At 39.2% G+C, this 24,577-nt stretch overlaps 1 protein-coding gene across 2 annotated transcripts in view; it reads left to right on the top strand.

The window, feature by feature from the left end:
- The window catches only part of RBMS3 (RNA binding motif, single stranded interacting protein 3), a 344,868-nt gene that overhangs the window by 71,215 nt on the left and 249,076 nt on the right, over positions 1-24,577 (top strand). For both annotated transcript variants that reach the window (XM_010007500.1, XM_010007501.1), the window contains exon 3: positions 16,196-16,287. In XM_010007500.1, the coding sequence (XP_010005802.1) occupies positions 16,196-16,287 (92 nt within the window). The remainder of the gene's footprint in view (positions 1-16,195; positions 16,288-24,577) is intronic.

Here is a 24,577-nt window from a genome sequence, read left to right as displayed (position 1 = left end):
TTTCTTTTACCAATGTAACTCTAAAAAAAAGGAGAATATTGTTGTGTCTGATTTCCTAGAGGAAGTAGAGGAAGATCAATTTTTTTTAAAAAATAAAGCTAGCAACTTTTGAAGATTTTTTTTCCTACTTTATTTAATTTTTTGTATATATATATAAGTAAAACAAAAACTTGGATGAAACACTCAATTTTATTTGTGCTTGTTTGGATGGTATGATGGCCAATAATTGTTTGTTTCAAGGGGGTCTGCTTCACCTCTTTGTTCCAGTATGGGAACAAGTCTCTCATACTGTTTGTGTCTCAAGAGCCATGCCAGAAGTCTGCAGTTCTTGTCTTCCTGCTCAGAACCGTTTTGTTTGGCCATGAGCATAAAAGCTCTAGGGAGGCACTGTCTATTAAGGCTAATTCTGTTTCAGCCTTATCCAATACTTTTTGTCTTTTGTGTGGCTCTTTTGCACTGTGTAGTTTGGCTGTAGTTATAATCCATGTGCCTCTGGCTTATGAAACACTGTGTTGGTTCAGTTGCTTTCCGGTGGCCATGTTCCATAGGCTCTTTCTCAGCAATTCACAGGGTTTAAATGTATGCACTGATCTAATTTGACCTCCTGCACAGAACCAGCTACAGAATTCCATGCAGACATCCCTAAGCAATCCCCATAAATCCAGGTTTCATCTAAGCATGGCTGGTACTGTCTGTGAAGCATAGCACCTGGGAGTAGGGGAAATGGCAAAGCAGGTTGTGCAGGAGCTGGGGTTTTCAAAAGCTCCTAAGCATCTAGGAACACACAGTACAGTGCTGTACTGAGCAGACCTCTCTAAGTTTGCATGAAACTGGTGGCACAGTGGTGCTGTGCTACATCTTTTTATACTTGATGAGAAACAGGCCTAAATATTCTGGAAGGACCATACCATTAATGCACCGCTCTGTGCCATATATCAGTGCTGGTGAGGAGGTCTCTAATGGGTGCTGGTGTGATGCTCTGAGGGTGTGCCTGTTGCATTTCAGGAGCAGAACATACCATTGACTTCCAGTGGCTCTTCTAGAAGTGCTACTGTTTTCTTGGAGTGTTTCTGATAATCCTCCTCAAATTGGCTTCCTTTGTGGCCCATGTGGGTTGTTGCTGTCACTGCTGCAGCAGAATGGTGATTTGTATTATGGGATGTCCTGGAGAAAACTGAAGTGCTGTGGTTCTGCATGCTCTCTACACATGTAGCAAAAACCAGGCCTTACCCCAAGATCTTACTGCAACTGGCACTTTTTTTGTCGTGTTCTGTAAAGAAACAGTGTATATTGGAGGAATGATTTTATTCAAATTCTTAAGAGGCTACAGTGATGAAGACCTTTGGTGCTACACGCAGTATCTGGGATGGTATCCAAAAAGCCCAGATGTTTAGACTTCAGTGGCTTCATTTTAAGCTATTAAATGTGGAGTTTATTTTTTGGTTGGAAGCTGACTTTTTCTCAATTTGCCTAGTCTACACTGAAATTTTGACTTTCCTGAGGGAAGCTTGATTCTGTTGGTTAGCCCATTAAATGAGTGCAATACACTTGTTCCACATGTATGCATTAGCATTGGAATCACATGATTTGCTGGAGATTTTTTTTTAAAGGATTTTCATTTTCATCATCTGGAATAGAAATGCTATAAATTGGTGCACTAAATGCAAATCCCTTCAGTGACAAAATGCCTTATAGGAAGGTGAAGTGGGCATGCCAAGTTAGATGCAGCTGCAGTGTAGGCTAGGGCTGTTTAATACTGTAGCTATGTCACACCATCATGTTTTGCATGAGGTCCTTCATCTACCATATCTGCTTGTTTATAAATACAGGCAAAGAAAGGCTACTTCTTTTTCATGTGCAATGTTTGACCCAGGCATCCATGGAGAAAAAAAAACAGGAAAAACCCAACAACAATAAAATGAGAGAACAGAGTGATATGATTTCTAGTAAACTCCAAGGTTTCCTTTTCCCAATGTCTCCCATGTCTGTTGCTGGAACCTCATATTGTGTTCAAATGCAGGAGAGGGCACTAGGGAGGGTGAGGCTGTTATGACTGTATACTAGAGTGGGAATACCCATTTCCTTCAAAAGCTCCAAGCCTGGCATATGAGGTAGTCGGCACATCTGGGGAATGATTACTTGCATTTGATACCCTCCAACATGAGGGTATCATAAGATCAGGAGGACTGTTCTTCCCTTTCCCAACCAGATGTAGTGAGCAGGTCCATGTTCTCCTCACCCTACCCCTTCAGCAGTGAAAAATATACCTGCTTTCAGGGTCAGAAAACACAGTAACATGTCCAGGTAACAGAAATATCCAGTACAGGATCTTCTGATGGCATTATATGCAGAAATACTCAGGTATGCCATCTTCTGGTTATGCACCACCTGCTTGTGTCACCTGATGGAAGCTCTGGAAGAAGGAATCCCAGGTCTGCCCCAAAAATACAAAGTAGCCACTAGAAAGGTGTAAGAGTAGAGTAGGAACCTGCTGCCAAGGCTGCCATCTCTGTGTAATAGAAATGAGACAAGATTGTCTTTTGTGGACACCCTTCTCATTGTGGGCCCTGAGAAACTCTGTGTGCTTCTCTTGATTTTTTCAGCCAACTGGTACATCATCATCTTCGTTTTCATGTGTCTTACTGCTTCCAGGGTCATGTGGGGGTATAGGAAACTACTTTCCTTTGCATTTGGTCACAAAAATGGCTTTGAGAGCAACACGCCAGGGATGAAACGAGCAGCCTGAGAATTTTGTAGTGCAATATTTATGCTCTAAGAAAGCACAACCATGCGTGCAGGATATTCGTCTGGCTAATTTTTGCTGTTGACAGGAAGCAGACATTCAGTCTCAAAACATTTACACATCTCTGCATTGACAACACCAACATGTATTTGGTGTCTGTGTAAGAGATGCCTGCAGTCCCTTAGACTGTTCATTTCCTTGCCTGCTGTAATGTGGGCCAAGTGATTAACCAAGAACCTATTCACACAAGTATGTGAGATTCAGCACTGTTTCTCAAAATACTAAAAAAGGTAATTGGTTCTTTGTTTCTTTGATATAGTGTGTGAGGATGCTGTACAGCATTTAAAATGTCTTCTTCTCTTTAGAGGCATTTTGGCTTCCTAGACAAAATATGTTTACTGGGTTTTTTGTCCTGTCAAAAGTCCTGCCTACTTCCTCTTTAATTTTCATTTATTTGGTGTACTAAGCTTATACAGAACCACTCTCTGGAAACAAACTTAAATCCTACTACAGACTTGGGCATCTCTCAGTCATTTTTTGTATGATTCTATAAAAATGCTGGGATTCTTAAAAATAAAATATCCCCCATAAACAAGATATTATATCTTAATTGCCCTCTTTTAATTTTTTAAAAAGAATGTTTTAGGACATAAATTCCTCCCTCCCATTTATCTGCTATTTAAAGCACTGAATTGCATACCTTTCTCTAAACTGACCTCAAGTAGTGAAAGTTGTTTTCTGTTGTATATTTGGCCTTTCACTGGCAATATATGTCAATGAGTTTCCTCTTTAATTAAACCCTTAAAGTTCTCCAGAGACCCTAAACTTAATGTTTTTATGTTCAAGAGGTGTCTGAACATTTAGGAACAGCTACTGAAGATAGTCTCTACTGATGTAGCTCTTGGCTGATGTTATTATGATCTGCATGCATGCTTGAACCATGGCAGTGAGCATCACTGGCAATGCCCACCTACCTCTCTCTTTCTAAGGCATGCACCAGATTTCCCATCTCATCTTTAATGATACTGTTACTCTCTTGGTATCTGCTCATTGCACAAAGCTGGGAAGCATTAGGCAATTATGCAGAAAGGTAATTAGATGATCCCGAAGACTGAATTGTGAGAAACAGAACAAATCCAATAGTAAAATCATCTACTTAGGAAGTCATCGAAAAAACTCTGCGTGGTAAGCTGGAAGCTTATCTTTAGCAAATAAAGGAAAAGGATGACAGAAATTTTAGTTGATCATGTAAGTGCCCAAGCCAAAAATGGGCACAGCAACAAATACGGTGCAAGGACATATCAGGTGAGATCCTTCCATTGGGTAAAGAGTAATATTAGAGAAATTGTGTGAGTCACTGGTATATGGTCATCTAGTGTAGGATTATAGTAATCTGCTTTTTCAGAAAGACCTAGGATGCCTCTTCCAGTCCCATATTTGTGTATTCTCTCCCTGTAAGCTGTTTGAAGACTTGGTTTGGACTTGAATTTCAGTGTGTAAGAAGCTTTCTGTATGTTGGACTTTGTGCACAGGGGATTATTCTTCTGCTGTTTTGACTTCCTGATGCTTCACAGTCATCATCCAGGCAGCTGCAATATGGTCTCCAGATAGCATCCTTCATCATACCTCTCTGTTGTGTTGCTGCCATGTACTGACTGTACCAGGAGGTGATTGAAAATGTAAGCTGACAGTCAAAATAACAGTAAAGGAAAAAGGAAAGATGAAAAGGAAAAAGAAAGAGGAAATGATAAAGAAAAGGAGAAAGGAAAGGGAGAGAGAGAGATACAGAGATTAAAACATCATATTACTCGATCCTTTGTCATGTATTTGAGATCTGAATTGTAATGATAGGAAAACTTCTACAGGTTCAGAAATTCAGATTAGATTAAAACCCACACCAGCATTTCAACCCCTTTATCTGCATCTTCCACTTACCTAGATTGTACAGCTACCTTGAATCTGAGAAATGGATTGGAGATCTTGAAAAGAGATTCTCTGATATGATTTCTTCTCAAGTTTTGTTTCTTTTTTTTCTCCTTTCACAGCCTGGAAAACTAGAAGCCATTTCTGGGATCCCATAATATATGCATTTTTGAACTTCAGACTACACATAGATGTGGTATATATATTTATATGATAAGAGGCTCAGAAAGTGCAAGTGGTATTTAACTGTGAAAGGATCTATTGCAAAAGGAAAAGAACACCATTTGAACAGTGATGGTCAATGTAGCTATACCGCTATAGGAATCCTTAAATTCTGATTGTCTGAAATACCGTGCAATACCAGAATCATTGGGCACCGGATCGACATGGTATCTTTAACATGGATTTTGTTCCGACCTGTCTGTTGTTGCTTATCGTGCTCTGTGCTGCCCATCCCTGCTGTGCTTCCACTCCATAGCACAGGTGTAATGTTGATTGTGGCCACCAACTGCTTCTTGAAAGCAGAGTGCCATCTTGCTAAAAGGTCATTGGTATTTTAGCATTATGGTGGTGGTGGTATCGGGATCCTTTTCTTAGTATCAGAATCAAGAAATATTCAGAAGATACTGCTCATCTCTGCCTAAAGCTCCAAGACATCATGAGTGTTGATGGATTGGAACAGGAACTCTTTGTGTGTTATCCAAAGTGTTTATCATAGCAAAGGTTGATGTGCCAGAATTGGCCAACTGGCATGAGGAAAACATTTCACTTTCTGGGGAAAGTGCTATCACTTTGATGCCTTTTAGAAGCTGTAGTTGTTTTCTGAATTACAGGTGGTTTGCATAAAGAACATAAATTGCTGTGCTCTTTATCACTGCTTACTGTGTGGCAAATACACAGTCCAATTTTTCAAGTGCAGTGTATTGAAAATGAATGTCTATTTGAAATGAAAACCATTTCAATACTTGAGCATCCTCCCTCTGGAACAGGCTGGATAATAACATGTTCATCACCTTCGGTTATTTTAATATTTCCTGAAGCCTGCACAAGATGCTTTCTATTTTCTTGTCAAAACATACTGAAATGAAAATTATTTTTAATAAAGTGCAATAATCACAGTGTGATCGCCAAGTGCATCTTCTTTTGTCAGATTGTTTCTTCCTACTTGTGAGTATTTGCAGTTACTTAGTGTTATGATTGCTGAGCAATCCAGCATTGGGAGGAAGAGAATAGAGTATTTCATTCTGACAACATCACTGGGTGATACAGAACATCCTCCTTTGCCTCCTAGAATAATATTGTTTAAACCTAATGCTGGAAATGTTGATGGATGAAGGACTTCTTTATTCCCCCCAGTATTTCATTGCTGTCTTCTGTAGGTACCAAACACTGAAAGCAGAGCTCCCATTGATAATCTGTTTTGTCTGTGTCTTCCCATAAATGCCTGCTGGAATGCCGTTCCAGATACCATGCCTGAAAGGTGTTTGGCATGACAATGTTAACATTAGTTTCTAACTAGAGTATGGGATCACTGGAGGTAGTCTTATAGCTTCCTAGGTTATATGCTTTTTTGGTGAACAGCTGGTAGATAGCTTGCTTAGCTTTGGGTAAACTGAGGTCCAGTATTTAGAAGGGGAAAAGTGCTTGTCTACGCAGGCACTGGCAGCGTTCAGGCTGAATGATTTTATCCTTTTTTTTTTTTTTTTTTTTTTTTTTCCCTAAACTGTTTCAGTACCCCAGGTTTTTTACTCAAGTTGCTCAACTGAGTCCACCACCACCACAGCAACACAGATAAGTTTCCTAGAATCACTTAGGTTGGAAAAGACCTTTAAGATCATTGAGTCCAACCATTGACCCTATTCTACCAAGTCCAGCATGAAGCCATATTCCCAAACGCCACATCTAGTTGACTTTTAAACACATCCAGGGATGGTGACTCAACCAACTTCCTGGGCAACATGTTCCAATGACTGACAACCCTTTCAGTGAAAAAGTTCTTCCTAATGTTTAGTCTAAACCTCCCCAGGCACAGCTTGAGGCCATTCCCTCTTGTTCTATCACCAGTTACTTTTTCCCTAAACTGTTTCAGTACACCAGGTTTTTTACTCAAGTTGCTCAGCTCTAAAATAAGTGGTGGACAAATCTCAAGAGATTTGGTTTCATATCTTACCCAAACATTAGCCAAGCTAAGTAAAGCTCTGGAGTCTGCATAACTGAGCATGAAACCTCAGAAGAACAGACTTTCTCATGAGAGTGTCAGTGTTTCCTGCCGGCTGGAAATACCAAGAAAATAGTCTTTCTTGTGGTATTTTGGAACTTCAGCATCTGGACTTCACTGGAATAAGAGAGGAAAGTGAATATGAAAAATAATTCTTTTAAAAGTGAACCCTTTTTCAGTTTTGAGTGTGTGGTTCCTTTCAGGTTTTTCAGTTAAGCTATTAATTGATATAACGGTATCTGAAAGTAGGAGATCTTAATCTGAAACTTCAAGTTCTGGCTATTCAGTTGTGGGTATTGCAAAATATTATCACTTGAGTAACTGAATATTTCTTCAGTAAAAGGAAGAAAATGCTGTTGTGTCCTTCCCTCCTCTTTCTGTAGATATGTAACTAAGCACTGCTTTTGGTGTACTTGTTTCTTGGGAGAACATTCTGCCTTCTTCAATTACTGTTTCTTAGTTCAGCTGAAGAGCCACAATGAATGTGTCATGTGAAGCAAGTCTAGTAAAAATGAACTGAATTATTACATAATTATTACATAATAACTAATACAGTGATAAGAAACATTATGGTACTAAATAACTGTAGTATTAAATCCTACATCGTTTTATATGGAAATTGTAGACATGAGCTGTCCCTGTATTTAAAAATAGGGTTAGTCTTAATTTTGGATTTTGACAGTGAATCAATGGGAGTTGCAGAGAGTGTAACTTTAAAAGTTAAAGATGGAAAAGTGTGTTTATCTCTTGTTCTTCTGCCATTGCAAGATTTACAATATGTTCTCTTTATTCAGTCCATATTTAGTAACTCAAGCAATGAGTTTTCCATCATTGGCTTTGTATGATTAATCCAAATTCTCTCTGTTAGCAGAATACCAGGAAATATTTCTCAACTTCCTTCTTGGTTTATTCTCACCAACATTTTCATTCTCTGACAGGTCCTCACAAAGTCTTATGTTGCACTGTTTATGCTGATCGTGTGCTACAAGTTGGTTACCCATAGGTACTCACTCACATCTAGGTTCACTTTTAATACTTAGCATATTTTTAGGAATAATTAAATAGAGTTCTGCTGTTTGCAAAATCTGAATTTTTATGGTTATGTTTGTGCTGTTTCCAGAATTTTCTCCAGTGAGCCAATCTTTGTCATTCTGAATTGCCAGGAATACAATGTAAATGTTGAGAAGAGGTAGTCAAGTGCAGTTTCATTTTCTTGATAGGTACATTTGTTAAATTTGTACTGCTCACCCCTCTACCCCTAGCTGCTGTTATTGCAACTATATTTCACATACAGTTTTTGTCAGTTTGGAGGTCTGCTTCTGTTCTTTCAGAGAGTATGCTTTTGGAAGGACTACCTTCCAGAAAAATACACATGCATGTGGTTATGCCTATAGATATTTATTTATTGTATAAGTACTTCTTTCCCCCATACAAAAATTTTATATGTTTCTTTGTACTGCTACCTTTACTTGTTGGAGATTACAAAAGTGTTTCAGTTCAGTAAAATTTAACATACAAGAAAATATCATTAGGAATTCCATACTTTGGTTTTACATGTAAATATTTTCATTAATTAGTTGTACAATTAAAAATAACTTGCATTCACATACACTTTATTTAAATCAGAGTAATTGAATGTTCAAATTAAGAATGTGTTTGCAAACAGATGTCTAAAAATGGTTTATTAGTTACCTACAGTGCTGTTTTTCTCAGTTTCTGTTGTTAAAAAGGGGATTAAAGTAATGCAAGAAGCAAAGGAAATCAGTGCAGGAACATAATCAAAGTGACAGTTTTGTGCCATATTTCCATATTGAGCTAAAGCAAACAAAAAAATTCAGCTGTATATGCATACTTAACAATGTAGGTGTATCTCTGGGGAGTGATCTGAAATGAAGGGACTATCTTTTCTTTCTCACATTCAAGGCTCTCCATTTCCAGTTGCTTTTCTAACTATATATTAGCTCTTTTAATTAAAAGGAGATGATTCACCACTTTCTAGCCACTATGAACATTTTTACAAAGAGGTTTAAAAAAATAATAATCTTGACTATTTTACTATGACTCTGAGCATTTGGAATTGTACAAATATTTTAGCACAATTTGAACAATGAAAGAAAGTGCCTTTTTCAATAATTTTGTGTTCAAGAGTGATTCAACGTCCTTGCTTGCTTACTCTAACTTTCCAACACTTTATATGACTGATTTTTTATCTGCTCATAAAACAATGTCTGAAAATTGCATAGTAAATTAGTGGATAATCCCTTTTTTTTGTGGAGTATCTGATTGTCAGAAGGAATACTGCCTTTTAAGAGACACTCTAAAGAAGTACTGGGTAAAAGTGAACTTTATAACTCAAATTGACTTAATTTCTAATGAAATCCAAGTGGTTTCATCAAAGCGTGAGGGAGAAACATCTCACTGATTATTCTTTGTTCAATTGTGTATATATATTACTGTATAAAAAATCTGTGCTGGGGTCTTAAAATTTGTGCATGCATGTATAGAGATAGCTATGGAGGTGATACTATAAATTTAAAGAAAAAAGATATTTCTGATAAGCATGTTATTTCATGGTTTCTCAATTTAACAAGTAATTTGACTGCTGCCTCTTCCCTAGCCTGGTATTCCTTTACTTCATCACAACCCCTTTTGGAAGTGATTTTCCATTTCCAATCTCTAACCAATATTAACAAAAACATTAATATAAAAAAACCCACAACAACACACAAAACAACAAACAACAAGCACTCTCTTAAAATTACTCTGTCCTTCTTTTTGTCCAAACAGCCCCTACAATACTTGAAGACCCAACACATAAAATATGCTCAGTCTTGTCTATTCCGGATTTCAGATCTCTTATCTTGAATTCTAGATGTCCAGAAACAGGGACCAGGAACTTCCTTACATTAAAAAGACATTATGTCCTGGCAGGAACCAGATTTCCGAGTGATCTAGTACACCAGACCTAGAAAAACAGGTTTAGGTATAACAGAATTGTTGTAATTATGCATAAGCAAGATTGGGTTAATCTTTAAAATAAGATTATTCCGTATTATGTAATTCTATGCAAATTTTACACAAACTTCACATTGCCAAAAAAAAATTAAATCATTGTATCAAAGTCAAATTCTCCAAGACGGGAAAAGGGCAGCTTCCCCCACACTCCCAGGTCAGCCACTAGTGCAGAGGGGCCTGCAGGATCCTGTGACAGCTGCGTGGGGCAGCTGCCAGTCAGCACTTCCCACCTGTCAGGCTGGATCTGTTCTCCTCTCGATGTGCAGATGTTAGCTTACAGGAACAAAGCATTAAAACTTCTGACGATGTGAGTTTGTTGGCATCAGTGGAACCAGAAGAGCTCCTCAGTATGTGTGAATTCTGCATCAGTATATTTATGTTCTTTAAAAAAAACATTAAAATAATTTTTTAAAAAAGCAAGATTGGTTACCTGGACACGTTAGTTGAATTAACATGCAGACCCCATGCCAGTCTCCTGGCTGAGTGTGAGTTGTCCTGTCTCTGTGGGTGTGTGGTGGTGAGTTGGAAAGTGCAGAGTACTAGTTGGCTTGAATTCAAATGATATAAAGCAGCAGCTGGTCAGAAGTCAGACGTGATGGCAGAGGTCAGACTCTTGTGGCAGTGTGAAACTGAGAGCTCACCAGCCCCAGCTGATTCTGCCTTGTTCATCCTGGCTTCTCCTTTCTCAGGCCACTGCTGGAGGTTGCTGCCTTTGCAGAGCTCCAGCTATGCAGCATGCCAAGGTGCTTGGCTCCTTGCTTCTAGGAAAGCACACTTCTCCTATGCTTTGTTTTTCTTTTTGTTCTATTTTCACTCGGGTCATCAGGACAGAGCTGTGATGGGTGCAGAGCTGTGGCTGGCTGCGTGGTTGCCCTTACACACCCCTTGGTGGTCACAGGGCTGTGGGTGGGCAGGTTCAGGGGGGCTACAGCATCTGCAAGAAGAAGGGAGCTGCTGTGAGGACCTGGGGGCAAGTGGTCAAGGCAGGAAGGAGGGCAGAGCTGGGCAGGTGTGCATTAGTTCAGCAGCCATGGCAGCTCCCTTTCCAATAGTGTCAGCAATGACGTTTGCAGACAGAGAGTCTTCCATGCGAAAAGTGCCGTAGTGTGCATTTGGGTGACCAAACTTGCAGGACACCCTGAAACTTCTGATCCCATTTACTTCCAGTAATTAATGCTGCCTTTTTTGTGCCAGTTCTCCAAAAAGGCAGCCCGACCCTCACTCCTGTCACTATGTGAGTGAAGCTCTCCTCAGATGGGGATTGTGAAGCCTACATGTGCCAGTGGGAGCTCACCTTTGCTGTGTGTCACCCCTCCAGCACTTAACGATTATGGTGGGAACCAAAAGTGGCAAGCAGTCCCTTTAAATTGTTTGGCATTACTCTTAAGTACCCGATCAGTCAGGGCAATTCAGAGTTAGATGTCTGAGAGCTCTGCACACCTGCAATTACTTAAATCCAGAAAATTGCACCCATAGGTATTTGTAGGCACAAAAACGTTGGCATAAAATTAGAGGCCATTTCCTAAACCCTGTACCTAAATTTTGATGATATACTATATGAGGGGTTGTTATTTTGAAATGGATTTGTGGAAAGCAATTGAAAATCTCCAGGCATCCCATCTGTGTTTAAAGTAACAACAATAACAAAACTTTAAATTAGCATAGGAGATTTAAGACATTTCAGGAAAACATTGATTAAATCTGCCAATGAAATGAATGTGTTTGGCGAGTGACCTAATTAGTGTATACTTGGTTCTTTTTCACTGCACTGCTTACCACTAATTGCTGTTCTGCTGGTCTTCTCCTGACAAGTAAGAAAAAACAAGGATGAGGGATTTGTTGAGGAAATAGTGACATTCAGTTTTAATTCATTTGAACCTGCTGCCAAGCTTAATTATGGAACTGAGAAACTGAGACTGGGAGGCCCCCAGCCGTTTAGGTTATAGGAGATGGAGATGTCTAGTGTCTGCCAGTGTATTTGGGTAGCACTTACTGCAGCTAGCTATAAACCTGTGCTTACTGATGCTTAGCTGTTTTCTTTCCCCCACAGGTACAAAAACACTGGTTTCATTCCTTAAATTTAATTATTTAGCTCTATTGGCATCAAGCCAAAACAAAATTACAGGCATTTTATTTCTTAGATGAAAGGTTTAACAATTAATCTAGATAGTCTTATCTTTGGGGTTTTTCTGTGTGTGTTTGCATGTATAAACTATAAATACATTGTTCTACCAAAAAAAAAAATAATAAAAAAATAAATTGGGATCCTGGAATACTTCTTGTAGCATTGGAGTCCTGAAGTCACCCTCAGTGTGAGTGTACTCAGTGTGAGTACACTTGAGCTGGGGGGGCTCATATTAGTGATAAATTGAATTCCCGTCTCGTGAAGCATCGGAGGATAACACAGCTTTCCCTATTTCCATTTGGAGCTCTTAAAGGAAAAGGGCAGGATACTTCATGAATAAAGGGGAAATAGTTTTGGTTTGAGTTTACTGTGGTGGTGATGGATTCTTGTGAGCAGGGTCTGAAGTTCCCAGTTTAGAGTCCAAGTGCATTTTTCATTACGTTCTGCACAAAAACTGGCGGGGAGAAGTATAATCCATTGACCAAAATGTTTACGAGGCAGTGCACACATGCAAAAAACCCACAAAACTGTGGAATTTGAGTCTAGCAGAGGGTGGGGCTGATGGGGCTTGCACTTGTTTTTAAAAGAGGAAAAAGAAATGTAAGATGTTCTCCTACAGCAGCAGTGTCTGGTTGGCAGACCCTGGTCTGAATCCCTCTGGGGGAACACTCCTAGACTGCTGCCTTTTTTAAGGAGTCAGGGAATAGTTACCTGAACAGGGATGGGTGCCTGATCAGCCAAAGCAGCCTGTGATGTCCCTACTAGGGGTAGCCAATGCGTCCTGGCTCTGCTAGCGTGGGGCTGGAGGGGAGCACAACCTGAGACTGCTCCAGCCACAGCCTGGGCAGGAGGGAAGGACTACTCAGGGATTCATTTATGCTATGGGGAGAGCTGGAGGTGGATGTTCCAAGACCCAGCTTTAGCTTCTGTGGGGTCTAAACTTGACCTAACCTGAAAAGTGTATAAAACAAAACCAAAAAACCCCAAAACCTGAACAAAAAACCCTAGCACTCTGTCAGTGCCTGAGACCCAAAAAATGAAGTGGGATAATAAATACATAAAGTAAGTAAGCGTAGGTCACCAATATAGACCATAAACATCTACATGGAAGTACGTGAACTGTACAATAAGGCAGCATGCCTGGTTTTCTGTTGTGTAGCATTGCAGGGTTCTTGTAAGGATACTTGAAAGCTGAAACAGCCTGGGAACTTGGCTTCCCTTGCAACAGATTGATGTTCTTTGGACAGGTTTTCAGCCATGGAGTGATTTTGTCCTGATGTTCTGTGTGTGGTGGAGAGATGTGTTGGGAGCAGGGAAGGCCAGAAAAAGATACTTGGAATGAAAATGAACTTGCGGGAAGGAAAAAGAGCAGCTTTGCAGTGAGACTGAGAATAGTAGTACTAGAATGCGTAATGGGCAGCTAAAGATGCAAGTACTTTTGTCTTGCAACTCTCACTGGATCTCTGATACTGTTATGTAACCCCTTGTGCCTATTGAATAAAAGTTTAGAAGATACTATTAGGTTTAGATATTATGGACTGATGTTAATCTTCAATAAGTTATTGTTAGATAAGCCTCATCTCTAAAATTCAATACAAGAATATTCTTAGACATTGTGGTTTATATTTACAAGCAATACTAACTTAGCTGTGAATACTTAACTGTGCTATCTAGAACGTGGTATTAAAAATAATTTCCCTTCTGTTACTATATACATTAATCCTGCACTGTATAGTGATGTTAAATATAAAAATCTTAACTCTATTATCTGTTTTTAATGCCTCTAATAAAACTTAGTTTTGCACTTTCACCTGTTAGTTTTTGGGCACCAAGATGGTGAAAAATAAAGACATTTAATCTCCTGAGAGGAGCACCTTTCTATCCTAAAAAATAATTTGCTCTGAGTTTAATCCAGAGCGTCCCCAAGGCATTTCAGGTTTCCCATTTGGCAGGCCTGGTTTCTTGTCAGCTTCTCTCATCTAGCAAGGTGGAAACTGCATTAAATTGTATCTCCTGCTTCCTCCCAGAAGCAGCTCTCCCAAAAGGCAAAGGAACTGAAGAAATCCAGGGAGGACTTTTCGTTTTCTTGTAGCATGTTTTTTGGTTCAAAGCAGCATCAACTTCCCTGCTGCTCTGCAGTGAAGAGAGAGCTTGGATAGCACTGCAAAGCAAAATGTGATGTAGAACAAGCTGAGTTGAAAATGGCATGATCAGTACCAATAAGAAGGGAAAATCAAATAGGGGATTCTGAGCAGGTGAAGCACCCTCATGTCCCCCAGTTGACCGAACTCCAGTGCACTTCATGGTGGTGTTTATTAGATCAGCTGTCTTGGTGTACAGTTTTTCAAGGATTTCCTTCAATTTGTATTAATGCCCTATCAAAAAATCAACACAAACCAAACAAACCCAAACAGAAAACGAATGGAAGACAGTAACAGAAGGTTCATATCTTGACTTTGTAATCAAAATAATGTTTTTCATAATTTTAAAGTAAATCAACAGCTTCTTTAACCATTTTTTTTGCTGTTTTGTTTTTCTTACATATTTTTCATTTTCTCAAAGCTTTGTGAATGACATTTAAGCCAAGAAAACTGAAAAGTCTATGTACACAAAATTCTTTCAGAATTGGATTAATCACTGTATTGAGTAATGCATACATACCAAAATACTAATAAAGATATATTTATAACTTGGGGAGCAAGGTTGTCACAAGCATACACTCTTCTACCTAGATTTGGCACAGAGAGGAAGGCAATGAGGCCTCCCAGGAGCAGGAAGAATAGATATGGCTGCAAAGCATATCTGTGGTTGCCTCCTGTATTATGTGTATTGACCTAGTAAATTGAGATGTCTGCAAAGGAGCTGCTATGCTATAAATATGCTTGTGCTAATATTATTAAAGCTCTTTGGCAGTTCAGTTTTGTCCTTATGGCTTCCCAGGGAGATGCCAAAAAGGTGGCCCCTGGCCACAGCTTGTCTGAGCAGCACGTGCCTACCTGTGCTGTAATTGCTTAGTAAGATGTAGGTCGGGCTTTTCCCTGCAAGGATTGTGAAATATGTGCAGCTGTCTAAATAAGTGCTTGGTGAGATATTTAAATCTTCCTAACTTGGTTCAAATCTTTATGAGCAGGATGTTTGAATGCTGTTGAAGAACAGAGAAGCTCCATTCTTAGAAGCTGTGAAAAGTCCATTCCTTGTCCTCTTTGCTCTCCTTTGTATCTTTAGGAAAATAAAATTACTTCCAGGATTGTTGATATCCAGTAGAGGCTTAACAGCACTGATCTTGCTTGGGAATAGCAGTCTTGCTGGTTAAAGGAAGAAAAAATGAAGAGGAAGAAAAGAAGTAACTGACTGATTAATAAACTAAACTAATGCAAATACTGGGAATAGGAAAGCCACTTAAAAGCAGATTATTATCCCTTGACAATCCCTAAGATCTAACCTCACTAAGCTGCGGTTCAGATGACATCCTGAAGCAGTTCCTGGTAGGGACCTGGCCCTTGTTCCAGCAAAGACGGCAGGAGAGATGAAAGGGATGTGGTTTCACCAGGCTTTGACTTCATTATCTTACCATCTTCTAGAGCTATCTGGCAGTCACTTGTACAGTGCAGGTTGCGATTTCTCCCTTAATTGCTCCCGCCTGCTGGAAGGCTTCATTCCATGCCCTGACACAGATGGCCCCAGCCTGGTGCACAGACTCACTATCCTCCTCTTCTGAAGCTGAATCCTTGTAGTGTTTCAAGGGACAGGGAAAGGGTGTTGTTTTCTCATGAGACTAGCCACTGCAATTTGTAACTTTGTAGCCCAAGGAGGTCCATCCTGCTACCTCTTTTTATGGAAAAGATGGGGTAGGGCTCTATAGTACCAGAGCCCTACAGGCATGTACCCTCCTGCTGCCAGGGACCTTTTATCTGCTGCCTTCTCTTCCCCTCTGCTTCATACCTTCCTTCACCTTGAAGCTTCAGATCATTGCATTTCCTTAAACCCCACTAGGTTCAGAGGGAAAGGTGTGAGAAATAGGGGAGTGATGGTTGGTAACAGTGCTCCTGGAAGGCTATGAAAAAATGTGAAAATGTAGAATGGGTTTCTTCCTTGATGAAAATAAAATCTTTATCTATGCACATACAGATAGATAATAATGAAAATGTCTATTTTACTGTTTATTTTTCAGGTTATGGTTTTGTAGATTTTGATAGTCCGGCAGCAGCACAGAAAGCAGTAGCATCTCTCAAAGCAAATGGCGTGCAGGCGCAGATGGCAAAGGTAAGAGCAAACATGATATTACAGGATTATCTGAGCTGTTGGGTTAAATTTTCAAGAGTGTGTTTTCTTAAGGTTTTGGTTTGCTTATTCCGATGTTTTTTTCATCCTTTGGCTCCAGTGTCTTATTCATCCTATGGTTTGTCTGTGATCTTGAGGGCTGTGTCTCATGCAATTGGTTCCACTCTCCCTCTGTCCCTCTCTCTGGAGAGGGTTATAAGATGGGGTGTGTTGGAGTGGCAGAGTGGTTGGAAATACCTTTGTGCTGCTGGCAGTGTGAAAGAGTTTATTTTTATTTGCCTCAGAATTGTCTTTATTTGGTTCCTTTGCCTTGGAGTAGTTATTCTTTTCTGAAATGCCCGGTGGGCTTCTCTGAAGGAGTGATTGACTGAACATAAGGAAAGTTTGTTTGATCTGCCTTGGTTTGGCTTCTCATGTTGTTTTGTTTTGAGGACTTAAACGGAAATATAGCAAGTTGCTGGAGGTTGTCTGGAGGTGACTGACGTCTGTTGTTCAGACAGGCTGTGGAAGCCGTGCTGTACATCTCATAGCAGGTGTCGTGAGCTCAGATACACTGTTCCTGGAACTGTCTTTTGTCCCCAAGCAAAGAGGCTAATGGGGAGAAGAGGGTTATAGTAAATGACCATCATGTGCTCTGGCTGTTGTCTTTCTGAAGGCATAATCGTGTGTCTTTAGGCTGTAGACTGTGTCGGCCAGCCAAAATAGCTGTTACTTAGTACTTAAAAAATGCCTTGCCCTAGAATAACAAAAAGCTCTTAATACTGCCTGCATTAGACTCTGCAGAAATTATGCCAGCCTAGAATCTCAAAGAGTAAAGACAGACAGGTGATTACAAAAATATAGGCAAATCAAGTTGTGAACAAACACCACATTTAAAGCTTTCTATTGCAGGAATGGTGGTGATTTTAACCTTTGCTTTTCAACAATATACTACTAACACCATTTTTATTTTATTTTACTTTTTTTACAAAAAAAAACCCCAAACAACCAAACCTTGGTGGCAAATGAGTTTCTTTTGCCTTCCACTGAGTTATACTCACTGTTCCTTAAAGTAACTGGATGTCATCCATGTATTTCTGTTTAACTGTGTCCCACAATGCAAGCTGTGCAGTTTTATTGGCTCTCAGTTTTTATCGACATGTGGTGATAAAAAATATTTGCTTCAAATGGGTAAAAGATGGCAAGCTGAAGAATGTGAACACCTACTAAGGACTGTGCTATTTTATTTCTCAGATATACTGCATCTCCTTTCTTAAAATATAGGCAATTTGACACATTAGTCAAGCTGTGAAAAAGAAACCAAAGACAGGAGATATGTTTTGTTCTACTGGTTGATATCAAATAGCCATTTCTGGGGAGAAATAAATTTCTAACTACATAAATCTGTAAAGCTGTAGATTTAAAATTAGAGATTTAAAGATGGAATTGAAAGATAAATCTGTGTTTGGTACACTCAGGACTCTGAACAATGAACTATTTCAGATTGCATACATGAACATACCAAAACAGAAGGTGACAAAATACAATGTTTGGATTGTTCAATATTTGGGGGGCTAAAAGCAAAGTCTGATGCTTTCAGAGTGAGAAGGGCTGTATCAACCACTGAGGTTTTTTTTCTGGGGTAGCTGTGGTGGGAATAATTTTTTTTTTTGTCCTGCATGATTTTGAGGCAGCTGCTGTGCACACATTTGTTTGCATAAGACTCACTGTATTTTTATTATTTAGCCATGGTGCCTGGAATCCCAGATAGGTTCTTTTTAGTGTGTTTGATAGCTCAAAATAAATATACAACTGACTTTTCCTATCTCTGAAAAAAACCCAAAGTATTTAAAAAAAAATGGGGGTTCAAAAGAAATTGAGACAACTCTACACAAAGTACCTCACATTGCTGAGAAGGCGGGAGCCTGGGAAAGCAAATCTATCTGGAGAAACATATTAGTTCTGCACTCGTTTGAAGCCAAGTTGCATAACATGACTGAAAGACTATGTTACCTGCCAGTGTCTGAATTAACAGGGAGGGCTCAGAAGAGGTTTGAAGAAAGAGACCGAGGAAGGGTTTAGCCTTCACTTCTGCAAGTTTATTCAGAGCAGTTTTGTTTCAAGACCTGCTTTAATTAGTGGTGAATGGTGGCTGTCAAAGGAAATCAAAGAAAAAATAGCATGTGTGAAGAAATTACCTACACTTTTTGCAGGCCGTAACTTTAAAATGTACAGTCACTGTCCTGTATCTTTCATTCTGCATTGCAAAGCAGTGGAATTGCCCCATGTAGAGGCTCAGGAGAAGACAGTAACCTGTGTTAAGCAAATGTCAAAAATCTCAGTCCAGTTGTGAATGCTTTTGAGTAAAGCTGAAAGAAGCGTCGGCCAGCTTTGGCTATGCACTGGCCTTCTCCAGTAGCAACAGAGCATATGCTGAAGTGTCAGTATAGTCTGTGATGTTTTCCTGGAGAGAAATCTTGCTCAGAAAGAGAAGTTCTTTCTCAGTTTTAACACAATATAATTTTTCTCATAGAAATCCAGGAATCTTCTTTGGAAAACAAAAAGCAGAACTGAACCCCCACCCATGCTGGCTAGAAGAAGTGTCTTGTGGATACTTGAGTAAAATATACTCATTTTATTGATGCATAAATACAGTTGCCTCCCTCATTTTTATAGCATTTGGACACCTTTTTGGCTGATTTTGTTTCAGAGTGCTGCCTCTGGAAAGTGGTTATACTCTGGTGGATCTATGCTCCAAGTCCCATCACTGTTGGAAAACTTGTTCTGTTGAGGCTAATACACCCTGTAACCCTGCACAGGGAAAAACATAATTAAAAGTTTAACTCTCTCTTTTTGTTCTCTTGGATGCTGTTCAGCTTGGTGTAAAGTAGTCAGGAGAGGATTTGGCTGAGGAACAGCAGTATTATGCTTGCAGAGTTAGTGGTAGCAGCTGGGAGTTGAGGTCTCATGGGCCCATGGATGGCTGCCTGCTTGGTGGGACAAGGACCCTCGCAGCCTCCTGCCCACATGACACGTGCATGACATTGTACACATGTCTTATCACCTTGCCTCTTTAGCATTTCTCTTACACACACATCTGATACAGAAGTTTTGACTACTGCCAATATCCTGTGTCCTATGAAGTACATTCAGGCTATCTGTCGTTTTCAAAAGTGCCTATTAACAATTTCATTTGTTGAGAATAATTAATGCTATGGAGCTCCTGAGTGTTGATTTCTCAGCTGGCCTGGCTTATTTTACTATGTACTTCCTGCTTGCCTTTGGAAATAACTCAGATGTGCAGAGTCCTTCGTATGTATGTAGCACCTACTGATCCAGGCTTGTAGAATTCAGGTGGGTTTTTGTTTTCCTACTAAGTATGGCACAACTGATATTCCACTGGATAATCTCACAGGAATTACTGATTTGTTTGTCTCTTTGTGCTAGGGATTATACAAACATGACATATAAACAGTAATGCTTAAGTGCACGGTTTATATATCAGTTTGGGTTTTTCCATCTGCTCCTTTCCTGTGTTTTCTAGAAAAATGTTATAGACAGAACATGGAAAATTACGAGAATCTTAGTAATATGGGAGCTGGCCCAGACAACTAGGCAAGGAAGCTACTACACATGAAAAACGTATCAATGTTCTAATAAAATCTGTAGTCCCGTCTATTCTTGGGATTCACAGGAGTCTTTCAACCAGAATTACATATTCATGGACACACTTCTTCATCTACTTTATATGTAAGCTTTGAATGATGTAGAAGAGTCTAAGTCACCTGAAGAATCAATAGATGCATCTTGTCTAAATAAATTTTCATGTGTGAACTTGTGTCAGCCTGATGTTGGTGGACTGTGCAATCAGTTTATACATTCACAGAGATTTTGGGGTCCTCTTAACCATCTTTTATTTCCAAGTCTAGTCTGCTGTAAGATTGCATGCAGTAGAAGTTCAGGCAAAGGTAGGTTCTTGCAGAAAGTATGTAAGATCTTCTTTAATATCTAGCAGCCCATCAGGAATGTTGAAATACATTCACCAAGGAGGTGTTTTCAATCTTGCTGTTATTCCAAGTGTATTTATAAGGATTAAGAAAAGTAGTTGATGATGCATGCCTTCTCTGCGTTTTCCTTTTGTATGTATAATGTGCTTAGACATCCTCAACACCTGTGTGAGAAATGTGGGCACTGAAGAAATACTTAATCAGTGTTGGCAGTTGTCTAAATCCAAGAAACATTTCTCGACTACTTTGCTGCGCTCATTGCCATCCAAAAGTTACATCAATGATGCTGGTTCTGAAAAAAGATTGTACCACTAGGCTCTGATGTCTTTTGCTTGACAATGGAATTGCAGATTTTTCCTTCTCTTGTGATATTTTTCTCATCTCTCCATGATGCAGAAGCCTAAATACAGGGAGTGATCACCATCTAGGTGAAAAATAGAAGTGAGCTGTTTCCCACACAACAGGGCCAAGCTTAAGGGCTTCTTCAGAGGAACAGAGAAACGGTTGCTGTATGGTCAAATAAACACAAGCACCAAGGAAAAGGAAATCCCACAGAAGAATCTTATTTATTTTCCAGGCTTTTGCATAGTTTTCAGGAATTTCTCTAGTGTGAATCAGCTAATCAAATAAGTCCATTCTGTCTGCTCTTTTTTCAGCTTCATTTTCTCTTCTTTTAAAATTACTTCCCTTTTTTCTCTGTCATATACCAACATTTTAAAGGGCTGTTTGTTAAAATAAGCACTGCAGAAAATTGAAAGACTCTCCAGTGAAAGCCCTTCTTCCTAATTTTGTTTTAATCTAGATTTTAAATGGAAATTTTCAATTCTCTGTATTTTGCAGTTTAAAACTTCATGAAAATATTTAATAAAGATGTTATCCTTATAAAATATTAAATATGGCCTATACACTGAATACCTGATACACTAAACCCCACAAGTGTTTTCTTAATTCATGATTGAAATGTCTGCAAATTTTAGCTAACCAAACCTCAGTAGACTGGTTGTTTGCATTTTTGGACGATATTTGTGGTTAATAGCTTTACTGACTGGGTTAACTTTCCTTTTGATACCAAAGCAGGATGTTAGGTTTTTTATAGTTCAGTATTAAAATTATCAGGCATCATTTTAATCCCATTCTTTAATTATCTGGTCCCCCCACCAGCAAACTGTTCTATGAAGTCAAATATTTGTGTTGGCTCAGTAAAAGATTTTCTTAGTGTGCTGCTAGAGCAGGAGCTGGTGACTCTGGAAACACCGACACGCTCAGCATTGTAGGAGAAGCTGAGAACTGGCTGTGCTGATGCTGGCCACCATCCATGTCATTTCCAAACAAATTGCACAGCCAGGTGTGGGCTGTTGCTTCGCCAGTTGTCAGAGATGTTTGGCACATCTAAGTGTATGTGTGTGATGCACTCTGCAGTGAACACTCTTCTTATCTTTCTTAAATATTAACTATCTGTCCCGGTGTTTATGCACAGTATGTACTGACTGACCAATACTGACCTGAATCAATAACAATCCTGCTTAATTGACAATGAAAATTATAGCTGGGAGGAAGTGAAAGGTTTACATTTTGAAATTATAAGTGCCAGTGTCTCCCTCCTTTGATTTCTTTTACCAAGTCAACCATACCAAAATGTGTCCTGCAGAAGCAATTTTTTTGGTTGGTTGGTTTGGTTTTTTGTGTGGTTTTTTTTGCTTGCTTGGTTTTTTGTGTGTGTGTGTGTTGACAGTTGGACTTGGTGATCCTAGCGGTCCTTTTCTACCATGATGATTCTGTAATAATCACAAGGCCCGCATTTGATTCAGTGCCACTTATCAAAGCCATGTGCTCGTCATCCTCTCTTGCCTATGTACTTGTGTTGTTCTTTTGCATTATCTTTCACGCTTGTAATCGGTAATCATGGTTTCCCAGCTGCATCTGGCACTTAAGTGCAGGTTTTGTAAATATAGGAAACTTCTCAGTTCCTTAAAGGATAACAGTTGACAAAGTAAAAGCATTGAAGAGTTGCTGAATTATTTGTTTGTGTTAGATTTTACCACAAAATTTCTTTGGAAGATGTGCCTTTCCAAACCTGGAAGTTTTTTTCCAGACGAAACACAGTCTAAATTCAGGATTCAAATCACAGATGTGCTATAGCTGAATGTTAACTTTAATTTTTTAGAAAATTTGCAGTAGCAGACAACTATGTTTTATGAACTTCCTAGACAATCAAGGCTAAAGCATTGAACAGCTTTGTAACAATGCTGTTGGCCTGGGGTGATAGTGAAGATACATTACATTAATGGAAGGCCTTCATAGTCTCACCTAGCCTGGAAAATTTCAGGCTGTTACCTGAGAACTGTATGGTAGCCAACATGAAATTTGAAATGATCCTTTTTATGCTTTTAGATGCACATTCACAAGCCAACATGAATGCATTAGCTTGAAAGAAGAACAAGTAATCTTGAGCATATTAAAATCTGAATGTCCTTTCGCACTTACATGAATTGCTCTTAAAAACATGTAGATCAGTATAAAAGGGGATCTGCATCAGCAGTGCTTTTACCACACCTGCCAGATTTATACACAAAAATTTATTTGAGGGGCTTCAGAAGTGCTTAATTTAGCATAATTCTACTCTATAGAAGAGAATGGGACTTTTACTGTTGATTAATGGAGAGAAATTAGGTCAGTGCTATGTTCCTTTGTTCCCAAAAATCTTAGCTCAGCACCTTTCTTAACCACGTAGTTAGCTTAGAAGATCTTATGGCACATACAATCATGTTTATTCTCTAGCTATCACCTCAAACAGACCTTGCCATGTTATTTTACTTCCTATTTCAAGAGCTCCTTTACTTTCTAGATTGACTTGATTTTTTTCATACTGTAACTTCACCTAAGATTAAAACATTCCTCTGCCTTTGAAAATTGCAGTGTAAATAATCAGTAAATATATCCACCTCCATGCTACTAATGCCCTGCACCACAGAACAGATGCTGGTAAGTGAAAGGTATAGCCAACTTGTAGGCTGCAGAATAGTGGAATTACTGGGTTCTTTTCGGGTTATGAACTTCAGCCAAGCAGGAATTGGCCTTTTTTCAAAAATACACATTGTTCTCGACTTTCCTCAGACTTGGAACACATTCCAATTGGTAATAATACAGCTGAAATCCACAGAGCTTGGGCAATATAAGCCAGAGAGAAGAATGGAGCTCCATATCTTTAGCACTCACATAGCCATACATCTTGGAAGCTCTTACATACATTTTGCAAACCCTTTATATTTGCATTACAGGAAATCTGAGTCCTGAAAATGAGTTAAACACCAGAGCCAGATTAATTCTTTTTTCCCTCCGTACTCAGGAAACTCCAAATGCCCCACAGAGGAGTTATCCGACCACAACTATGTAGCTTGGGAATCTGCGACTCAGACTGAGAGAAACTATGTTCTAAATTCAGTAAGCACATCTTTACTCACCAGGAAAAACCCAGTGCACTCTGAAATGATAAAAAAACTGTGGTTTTAAAAAATACTGCTGTGGTAGAAAATGGACCTAACCTTTCTTTCAGTGACATATTGTTTAATCATGTTCTTCTGTAGCTCACCATGAGGAGTGCTTTTGTAAGGTGAGAAACAAAAGATCATTGTATCTAGTGTGCCTCCTCAGAAGGAGGAGGAGATGATTCACAAGACCACCAGCAAGAGGATATATGCATGCTTTTTGGGGTACTCCTTAATCTAGACTCAGACACCGATTCAACAAAGCAATGTAATCTGTGTGAAAATCGGGCCGCTTTCAGGTTTGCTTGATTTGGAAAGCAGGTGTGTAAAATTCGGTAGAATTTCTTCTGAGTTGACGTGTCTGTAGCAGCTCATCAGCCTGGAAATACACAGGTGCATATTCTGCCAGTAAACATGAACCTACTAGTAATATGCATAGATATTCCCCCCCATATGTATCCCTTTGTGACTATCTAAATGTTACTGTATTAGTGAATACTCTGCTTATTATTTCCTCATTAATGAATGTCTCCCATTCAACCAACACGTCTGAGTGGTTTGGCTGTAATCTAAATAAATTTAGGTTCAGATGCAATTTTGTTCACTAATGAATGATAATTTTTTCTCGATGAAAAAATTGCTCTATTTCTGCTTTGTATAAAATTATCAGATTAGGCTCTCCTCATGATGCATGCAATAAAAGAAGTTGTTATGGTAGCTCATTGAATTTGTTAGTCCTTGGACTTTCCCTTTACATATATCTGCTCAGAAAGGGAGGTTGGGATGGTATGAAGGGTTGAA

Source organism: Chaetura pelagica, unplaced genomic scaffold (genome assembly GCF_000747805.2).
Source record: "Chaetura pelagica isolate M959 unplaced genomic scaffold, ChaPel_1.0 scaffold10, whole genome shotgun sequence".
Classification (NCBI taxonomy): Eukaryota; Metazoa; Chordata; class Aves; order Apodiformes; family Apodidae; genus Chaetura; species Chaetura pelagica.
This window is presented reverse-complemented; position numbering and strand designations above follow the sequence as displayed.